The 10,720-nt window shown below is 39.9% G+C and overlaps 1 protein-coding gene across 2 annotated transcripts in view; it reads right to left on the minus strand.

The window, feature by feature from the left end:
• Positions 1-10,720, minus strand: part of zmym4.1 (zinc finger MYM-type containing 4, tandem duplicate 1) — a 31,851-nt gene that overhangs the window by 18,197 nt on the left and 2,934 nt on the right. The window contains exons 2-7 of one of the 2 annotated variants that reach the window (XM_079878252.1): positions 8,753-9,307; positions 7,228-7,280; positions 6,956-7,117; positions 6,279-6,351; positions 5,942-6,161; positions 3,655-3,784 (exon numbers count right to left, since the gene is read on the minus strand). In XM_079878252.1, the coding sequence (XP_079734378.1) occupies positions 3,655-3,784; positions 5,942-6,161; positions 6,279-6,351; positions 6,956-7,117; positions 7,228-7,280; positions 8,753-9,233 (1,119 nt within the window). In that variant the 5' untranslated portion in view covers positions 9,234-9,307. Of the gene's footprint in view, positions 1-3,654; positions 3,785-5,941; positions 6,171-6,278; positions 6,352-6,955; positions 7,118-7,227; positions 7,281-8,752; positions 9,308-10,720 lie in introns of both variants that reach the window. The other variant, XM_079878251.1, reaches the window with a different exon arrangement.

The following is a 10,720-nucleotide window of genomic DNA, read 5'->3' on the forward strand; positions in this document are numbered from 1 at the left end:
TTAGAAAAAATGTAGGGCGGGGCTTGATTTCGTCCTTCGGGAATTGATTGGATCGTTGGAGGTTGGGCGATGCAAACAAAATGGAGGCAGTTTTGAATGCCAGTTTACATTCTGTTGTGGAGGATTTCTCTCCACCGGACTCCCCACCGTTACCCTCCCATGAAGGATTTTTTATTGAGGAGCCCGGCGACGAGAACAAGGACGAGCAGAATTTTCAGGTTTCTCTGAGAGGCGGTGCAGAAACGAGACAGACACCGATAGCCGCACCCTCATCGGCTCTGGCCGCACCCTTTCGCCATGGCACGTGACCGAAAGAGAAGAGAGGTCGTTTCGAGGGGGGAGGGAAGGGTAATGTATTTGATTAAAGATTATAAGAGTACATGAATTAAAAAATGCACAGATAAATCATTTATAATAAACACTACAATATTACATATAAAAAGAAGATGTGTCAAATTTGATTTCATGCCGACTTTAAGATAAAGATAAAGGATGGAGCAAGATTTGTTTTACAAACGTTTGTTACATCAGTCATTCATGTTAGTGCTGGGCGAACATATGCACCGTTATTGATAGTTAATACAGTTCCCGCATGTGCACTGCAATAAATTAGAAATATAGGTTTGTTGATGGATATATACTTGTTGATGCTGATGGGGAATTACAGTTAAAACATCTCCTAATGTAGCTCAAACTGAGTAGCATATCACTGAGACACTATCTGCTCAAGTCGTCCTTGCAATGAAGGTTCGGGCTGAAAAATTTGTTCTTCCAATGTTTCATCATTGGAATCGTGCTCAGATTGATATGGTAAAAACCATGTCATCGTTACTGTCTTTACAGTTCAATCGCCGAGCTGTAGGAAGCCTCCGGACAGAGCTGAGGTCCAGTTATGGTAAAGGACGTGTAGCTTCTGACAGGCGCTGTACGCGGTTGACCAATCACAACAGACTGGGTCATCTGGCCAATCAGAGCAGAGCAGGCTCGCGGAAAGTAGGGATTTAGAGAGACGGATTCATCTGACAAGTCGTTTGAGAATCATTGAACAATGTGGTGATTATATTATGAGACAATTAAAGTGTTTGACTTGATGCATGTAAACATTGTAGGAGACCTCAAACAAAATTAGGAACCTTTAAAATAGCATAATGGGGCACTTTAATATGAAAAATGTGCATTCATATTTGTATTCGAACATGCTTGCCACATTTTAGTTCTAATTATTAAAAGTATATCAATCATCTATAAAATAATGTTTGACTGTTACCTAAAAGCTTAGTCATGCTTTCAAATTTATATGAATGCTTTGTTTTAAGTGTTACACTCCTAAACTGAATAAATAAAAAGTGATAATATAAATATCAATTTAAATAAGTCATCTAAATTAAAATTACATGAGTAAATACACAAGACAGCTTTTTCAGACAACTAATGCCAAGTTCACACTGCACGATTTTCAAAGTAGTTGGGTCACTGTTCCTTTCACACTGCATGACTATCTGGGGTAACATTCAGTTGCTGGTGTGTTCACTGCACGATGGATCAGCGGCAGGGGGCTTCACACTGCATGACTTTACAAAAGAAAGAATCGCCGACAACTTCTGTCTGGTCCGCAAACTACGTTTCACAACCAAACACACGCGAGAAGTGATAAGGAAATAATGCAAGATCACACGTGCGTGAGACCAGAGCTCTCGCAAGACTGTTATTAAAAATTATAGCCTGCAAGAAGATTGCGATCCAAATTGTCTGTGCGCAGATTTGCAGCAAAAAGGAGAAAAATATTCAGGAGGAAAATGGTTAGGAAGACGAGGTGAGCAAGGACTGTGTGCAAAGAGAGTTGTGGGTAAATAAATAATTTTGCAATGTGCTGCTGATCAAGCAAATGTGTGTGCTTTGTTTCTATTTGATATAATTGTAAATATATCTATTAAAATACTGATATTCTGGTCTATATCTGGTCCTGAACTCCCCGCTGCTCTGTATCTTGCTCTCTCATTGGCTGTCGGTCATCGCCGATGTAGTTTTCAGTCAGAACACTTTTCACACAGCAGGATTGTGAATCGCCGACAGGTCCAGATATTTAGCATGCCAAATATCTCAAGGGCGTCGGCGACTCGTCGGCGATTCTCTCAGATCGCGTCTTTGCTCATTCACACTGCGTGATTGTCACTCGCGTGAACGAGCACCGATTTGCCTGTGATTTCGGGCATTTGGCGGCGATTTCTCAAAACCTGTCGGCAGGCCAAAATCGGGGCTAAAATCGTGCAGTCTGAACTCGGCATAAGTGTCAATTTCATTTGCATTACATAACCAGAGAATATTTGTTTTTCGATTCTAATTGGTTCATTTAGAAGTAGACATTAAGGTTTTTGTAGAGACATTTGTCATGTCAGTGCAACAAGTATATGCCGAGTTTGAGATCACAGAGACCAAAACGGCAGAAAGCACATCCTGAATGTTTTCTGTATTTTACCAGAGCACTTTTTTTGTTGTTGTTATTGTGAGTGGACACATAAAAGCAGACCCTTTACAGTTTCTTACAGTCTCTTATCTGTTTAACCATAAATCAGAGTATTTTAAATTGTTGCCTTTGTTATAATAAAAAAAAAAAGACACTGGAACCTCCAGGGCATTAAAGTACACTAAAGAGTGCTTCTTAACTTTGAGTCAAATATGACTGAAATTAAATACCTGTTGCTCAGTCTTTTTGTGCAATTTATTAAAATAATTGCAGCCAGAAAAGATAATGCAACAGAAAGTTTTTGTCTTGACATTATTTCACAGTACATTTATCTTTATCTCATATCATCTGAATGAAAGGCCTGTTCACACCAACACAAATGTTAAATGTCAAAATTAAGTGTGATTTGTGCAATTTGTCAGTTCAGACATTGGTTTAATTTCACTACTGGTATTTAGGAACAACAGCAGCACAGATATCTTTCTGAAATAATAAAATATTGGTTTGTTTTTTAAAACTTATACGGCATGTGCGGCAAGTTGGCTCATGCAATTTGTTTCACGCTTTAGAATTTCCGTTTTAAGGGAACATAGTGAGCTTCAATGCTCCCTTTTCAGGGTGCATTGTGGGACTTTTTAGGGAGCGAATGTTTCAGTGCACTCTATTCTTCTCTGACAGTAGGTGGCACTTTTAGAAAAGCAGAAATGGTTACCCCAAAATGGAAAATGGTAAACCTGGTTAGCCAGGAACCAAAAACACAGCTCAACTTTCTATTTCCTACTTGTCACAGAGAAAGGAAGTACAACCAAAATGTACATGTTTTCAAAGAGCCGATAAGATTTTTGTATTCGCTGTGGTGAGAGAGCCAGTTCCAGATTCTTCCTCTAGCCATTTACTGTCACTTAGCAAATTAGTCTGTTTGTGAGCGCCTCCAAGTCAATTTTATGTAACATCAGCAGGCTCTGGGCATGTGACCAAAAGCGTAAATGTGTGACGGAAAACACTAAAAGCATGTAAACGTTTGTGTCTGAACATACACAATAACAGCTGTTCATTTAAATTTAAATGTTCTTCACATTGAATATGTGTCTTGGTGTGAACAGGTCCTTAGGGGTCAAAAACATGATTAAGTTTGCATGCCGAAGAGTCAGTAGGGGCGCTCCAGTGAACAGATAGAGATGGACACTCACCATTCCTGCTTTCTGACACACACTGCACTTGAACTTTAAAGCGCTGAGGCATTTCTGACTGCAAAACTCCTTCAAAGTCCCTGACATGTCCACCGGGGCATTGACTACATCTTTCGGTTCAACAATGTCTCTGCACAGAAACAGAAATGGTAAAAAGTTATATATGCTATATTGTTATATATTATAATGCAACCTTTTAAAATAAAGCAACATGTTATAATTTTAGAGAATTAAAGGAAAATTCTTCCATCATTTATTCAACCTTGTGTCGTTCTAAACCCGTAAGACTTACATTCATCTTCGGAACACAAATGAAAATATTTGAATGAAATCTGAGAGATTTCTGTCCCTCCATTGAAAGTCTATTTACACAAAACTCTGATGCTTCAAAACGTTCATAAAGAGATCATAAAATAAATCAAGCTGTTTAATCTAAGTGTTCTGAAGAGACATGATCACTTTATATTATGACCACATTTATTTTAGGTTTAGTTAGATCAGCAAACATAAATAGAAACTCAACCGTACATGCTTGAAGCACGAGAAAAAAAAACATTTGGTTTGCGTAGTTGAGCTTCCATGACCAAATTTAAATGCTCTATGCATGTTCACTAATCAAAGCAATCAAGACTTGGATTAAAATTAAATCCTCATATGGATTTAATACATAATCTCTTTATGAATGTTTTGATGCATGCAAATTTTGGGTGAATAGACTTTCAATTGAGAGACAGAAACCTCTCAGATTTCATTAAACATCTTCATTTGTGTTCTGAAGATGAACAAATGTCTTATGGATTTGGAATGATATGAGGGTGAGTAAATGTCAATTTTCATTTCTGGGTGAACTAAGTAAGTTTTGGTGTGGTAAAAAAAAAAGAGGCACAAGACACAAAAATGCCAATTAAGATGGGGCCTAAGTTCATATTCAAAAATGATGTATTTGAATGCTTTGGAAGTCATTTTTGAATGCAAAAGCATAAACATCAAATGCAATGCAACTGGTATGATCATTCAGGGCTCCAGACTGCGACCAAATGGTCGCATTTTGCGACCAAAATTTGAGAGTGTGCGACTAAATTTTACATCCAGTCGCACATGTGCGACCAGTAAATTTCATCTCGTTCATAGTGGGCGACAACCGACGTCGCGTCTGCGATGCTTTGTTTACGACATCACGACAAGAAGACTAGCATGTTTAATTTTTTAACGGTCCTCCATGAAGGGTTCCGAGTGAATGAGTGTGTGTGTGCGCGCGAGTGAATGAGTGTGTGTGTGTGCGCCCGCGCGCGAGTGAGTGAGTGAGTGAGTGAGCGAGCGAGCGAGCGAGAGAGTGTGTGCGCGAGTGAGTGAGTGAGTGAGTGTGTGTGTGCGTGCGTGCGTGCGTGCGTGCGTTAGTCTATGTGCGTGTATGTGAGTGAGTGCGTGTGTACATGTGCGAGTGAATATGTGTGTGAGACGGCTCGAGATGACTGGTCGTAAAGCAATGTGTAGTCTGACAATGTTTCTTGTCCAGGTCATGACAAGATTTTTAGTAGTCGAAATCGTGTAATCTGATACATTGACTATAGTAACAGACAAAAAAATTGCGTATTCTGAACCAGGCATAACTATAACTATGGTATACTGTGGTTATGAAAGTAGCCTACACATCTTTTTACAGCACTTCAAAACTATATCCTATTAAAATGTTTTTTTTTTTAATGTGTCGACCAAAACATTTTTGTTCATTTTTTAAAGATTGTCTCTATTTATAAAACTGAAAGTTTCAAGAAGTAGGAAAACACACTTATTCTTATTTTTTTTAAAAAGAAGACTAAATTACCATTGTAAACATAGCTGCTGAGGGCGCTTATTGGCTATTTTCACTCCCTAATATCTATTTTGTCACTCATTTTGCTTTTGAAATAATATTAAGACATTATGAAGGATAATAATTAAATTTAACTATCTATACACCTCAAATTTAGCTCAGTGCTTTGTCATCCCACAGTGCTACCAAATACTTTCTGTAGAACTTAGAGCCGCGGCCCTCAGATGTTAGTCTGGAGCCCTGTGATCTTAAAATAAAACTGCACCATAATTTCTGTACGATTAATCTATTTATTATCAAAGCATTTGTCTGTAATAGTTATTTAGGGGGAAAATGTGAAGGTGTGCCCCTAAATTTTCTGCTTGCGCTCCTAAAATTTTAAGTCAGGGGCTACAGCGCTCCTAATAAAAAAAGTTAGTCTGGAGCCCTGTCATTTGAAAAATTTAAAATCTAAAAGTTTTAATGTAGGCATACTTGAGGCAGTGGTAACATTGCTTCTTCTGAGGTATCTTGACCACCATGGTGGAGGTGCTGCAGAGACACTGAGGTGAGCAGTAGAGTTTAGGACAGCCTTTGCGCTGGAACGCCGTCTGTCCCTTTAGCAGGACTTTGTGACATCCTGTGCAGACCACACCGATTGGATTGGCAGGGGCCAGAGGACGAAGGGTTAGTGTAGGGCCTAGTGCTGCCTTTGCTGGGTTGTCTGTTGGAGCAGCAGTCACAAGAAGAGGAATAAGTAAGAAATATAAGATGTAACTTTCACTATTCACCCAGGCAGCAAAATATCATAATATATTTTTAGAGTTCATACCGATGGATGTGGCATTTCCTCCTACAGAGAACACTGCGCTGATTTTGATCGCATCAGGTGTCTGGTTAAAATCCTGAAAGCAAGAACACAATGGTTGCATGTTTATAATCGCCTGAAAAATGTTATACGGTTTGACTTGTTGGCTTATTTCATTAATCTCACTGTGATTATTGTGCACCTTACATACCATTTTGCTATTTGAATAAGGACATTTTAGGTGACTACATTTTATTTTCTAGTGCAGTAAAGTAGTGGAGGAAAAAAATATTTAGGGAAGGATGCATTAAATTGATCAAAAGTGACAGTAAAGACATGTTACCAAAAAAAAGAGAAAAATATTTCAAATAAATGCTGTTCTTTTGATCTTTCAATTAATCAAATCTTTAAATAAAATGTATTACTGTCTCCACAAAAATATTGAGCAGCACAAATTGTTTTCAACATTAGTAATTAAAAACGTTACAATAGGAGCAAATCAGCATATTAGAATGGTTTCTGAAGAATCATGTGACAATGTAGACTGAAGTAATGATGCTGAAAATTCAGCTTTGATCACGGGAATAAATTACATTTTAAAATGTATTCAAATATGAAAAACAATCATTTTAAATTGCAACATTTCACAACACTACTGTTTTTGCAAAAAATAAAAGGCAGAAATCACTGGTGAGACTCACAGCTGCGGTGTCGGGTTCATCTTTAATGTTTCCCACTGGCTGCAGATGTGTCGACGCTTTCTCATACTCCTCATCCATTGGCTCATCCTTCACCTTCACTGGTATGGCGATGGAGGGATGGGCCACTTGAGGTTTCAACTCAGTTGTTACTGAATGTGTTTGCTGGATTTAGATGAAGAGGGTTTTAGTGTAAGGAGTGTACTTCTCCATGGAGTAACAAATGAACTCAATTAAATTTAATGGTAAACATAAAATAGTAAAATTGTGCTTACCATGGCAGAAGGCTCAGTTTTCTCACTTTTTATGGGGTTAGCCGACAATTTTCCTGTTAAATATAAAAATTGTGTAACATGCTTATCAATAACATCAATCATTAAAGCTGCAAGCAGCATTTATCGGGGTTCAAGCAATTAAGGCCTTTAAGCACAAAAGCATCAAAAGTTAAGTTTTATTTAGCAAGCATGTAACTGACATAATAGATGGAAAACACCATTTACAGCCAATACAGGCAATGTACCATAGGAAATATATGGTTTTAAAGCTTTTTAACAGTTATAGCTCCAGCTATCGTCCGATCTCCATGAAATTCCGCTCGTTTATGATGTTAGTTTTTGAGGTCAATTTTGGTGAAGTTCTGAGTTTTCATTTGGGATTTATAGGCTTCTTAGTGTATTTTGCCACGCCCATTTTCTAAATGACCCTGTTACAGCCACCCAAATGCAAAAGTTCAACTTTTTTTCGATAATTATTGATCTAGAGAGTCCAGAGATTTGTCCTAGACTGGTCTGGTTCCGATCGGGACCAGGGACTAGTTCGCAAAAGTAGGTTTTGGACAAAATGCGACATAGCAGAAAGTTATTCCTGCCTAAATCGAATTTGGAGATAGCCATTTTGTCCGCCTTGAGCCAGGGATCACAGTGGTGTAAGGCACTTGAGTCCGGTGCTGCGTTCCAGTCCAAAATTGTCATGCCCTTCACTCGCTAACTTCCCTTCGTCTCGTTCACTCGGATGTACGTCATTGCGAGTGCCCACTACTGGCGGAAACTGCAATGGTCTGAACTGGAACGTCCTAAGCCCTTGATCACTTGGAATCAGCTGTGGAGTTGATTTATTATTTACATTTTTTTTCCCTTTAAGAATTTGTTTAATGCAGCATCCAAATGTTTATAGGTGTGTTTGGGTTGTTTTAAATTTAAAAAAATTATAATTAATATATCATAGAGTTGTCTGTGTGGTGGTGATTAGACGAGATATGCGGTGACGTCACAATCGTGTTGCATTGTGGGACATATAGGTGCCTGAAGTGTACATTTGAAGCAGACTCGCTCCCTCGGTCAAAATCGAGGGAACGAGGGTCTGTCCATATAAACTTCCCTCGTCCACTTCACGAAGTGGAACGCACTTCAAAATGGCGGCAGGGATTCCCCCGAGGGGAAGTGCTTAGGGAAGTTCGCAAGTGCGTGTCTAAAAGTGGACTGGAACGCAGCATAGGTCAAAGAGTTATGAGCGATTTTGTACTTTTGGTTGCTGTAGCGCCACCCATGGGGCGCCACCCATCATACTCTGATAAGTTGTCCCCAAATTGAGGCCTACCATCTGGCCAGGTTTCACGTCTCTAGGCCTTACGGTTTGGCCTGCACGATGCGTTTTACGAATCCTTACAATTACAATAGGGTTTCAGCATTTCATTTTCATGCTTGAACCCCTAAATATAAATAAAAGGTTTGCAACTCATCTCAACAAAACGTTAAAGAAAGCATCTAGTAACATGCAAAAAAAAACAAAAAAACCACCAACCTGCATCTTCTGGTTTATCTACCTCCATCTTCCCATCCCGATCCTCAGTCTGGTCCACATCTATTGCCATTTCATTCGTGAAGTCCTCAACTTTAGCAATCACAAGATCATTTGAAAACTGTGCCGTGTCCTCTGCGTTGTTCTTGTCTTCGTTCTTCACTTGTTCTGTAGCAGCCTTCTGTTCACAGTGTCCCTGTACACAATTTTCTTCTTTTTCTTCACCCTGGTCGGTTGGACTGTCCTTTTCTGGACTGTTTCCTTGTTCCACATCCGGTTGCTGTCTTAAATCCAGATCTTCCTCCATCTCCTCTTCTTCCTCCTTCTCCTCTTCTTCCTCCTTCTCCATCAGGCTGTTTTGAGGGTTTGGCTCATTCACACCTGCTTCATTGGCTTCCAGCTTGCATGACTCCACCGCATCAGGCTTCTCTTCTGCACAAGCTGCATCTCCAGAGAGATGTCCTGTGAAATCCTCACTGGCCATAAGGACACCCGACGCAGACGTAGAGTCCAGGTGTGAAACTGCCTCTGTAGAGTGTGAGGGGCCAGACTTCGCTCCTGAAAGTGGGAAATGATTTAATTTATCTATATGGCAGAGTTCAACAATAAAGGCCCGGACTATAACGACAACACTAAAGATAAAGTTTTAAAAATCATATTAAATTTAAAAGAATAGCAGAGTCCTCACCACAACTATAACGATAACGGCAAAGAGAAACGATGTTGTTGCAATTTTTTTTTCGTCCATTCTGCAGCGCACGTATTAAGGCCTGTTCACACCGGGACGAATTTCACGCGCGATATTCGCCGACGTTTAACGCCTCGTGACTAAACAAAGGGCGCCAATGTGAGTGTGCACACCGACGCGAAAAACGCCACGTGTAAAAGCGTAATTTTTTAAAAAACGTCTCGGGTTCGTTTTTTTGGTTTGACGCGCCGTGTCAAAAACTATCCGACCAATGAGATTGGCGCTTTTGTTCACGTGTCTGGAGCTTCTGAAGTTACAGTAAAACACAACTTGGGGGCACTCAAACACAAAACGGTCTTGCCGAGCACACATACGTAACGGCGAAGAAGATATACGGCAAGTAGCGTCTACACTGCCTGGAAGAAATAAGACGAGGAAGATGCAAGGCAAGATGATTGTGGAGCTGCTGGTCTCGTTGGTGTCGGAACATAAAGAACTATATGACAAACGCGACAGCGACTACAAAAATCTTGATAAAAGAGAACTGTTATGGAGTGGTATTGCAGAGAAAATGGGCCTTGATGGTGAGTTTCATTTCACTTAAAGGGGGGGTACAATGGTGTTTCATGTATTCAGAGTTGTTTACAGTGTTAAAGAGATGGATTCGCATGCTTAACATGGCCAAAGTTTTTAAAAAATATTTTGGACGAATAACGGAGAATTTCTGTGCCGAAAATCTTACTTCCGGGTTGGTACAAGTTTCGGCTGGGTTTTTTTCGACCGTGGATCTAATGACGTAGACCAGAGTGGAACTCCTTATATGAGCATTTCTCCCGGAAAAGCGTGCCCGCGCACACGTCGACTAGAGGAGAGCGAGACCGCGCACATCAACGCACTTCAACAGGAAATCATCGGCAGCGCTGCATAGTGTCTCCAAAGTGTGTTTTTGGATGTGAGGGAAAGCTTACCATGTTCAGCTTCCCAAAGAACCCAGCGTTAGGAACAGTGGATGCAACGATGAATGTTTTATAAACAAAGCCCAGATCGACGATTCTCTCTATGACTCTGGCTTCGCCCACACGGCCCGCCTCCAGACGCTCGGTTTTTTCCGGAAAGACTCGGTACAGCTTATCTTTCTTTTATAAATATAATAAAACTAAAGACTTTTTGGAGATATGAAGGATGCAATACTACTCTATAGGTACTCAAGATTAACAGGAGATTGAGTGAAAATGAGCATTTCACCCCCCCTTTAATTGTCTTTCATGTCAGCGCCATCTAAT

This window comes from Squalius cephalus (genome assembly GCF_949319135.1).
Source record: "Squalius cephalus genome assembly, chromosome: 8".
NCBI lineage: Eukaryota > Metazoa > Chordata > Actinopteri > Cypriniformes > Leuciscidae > Squalius > Squalius cephalus.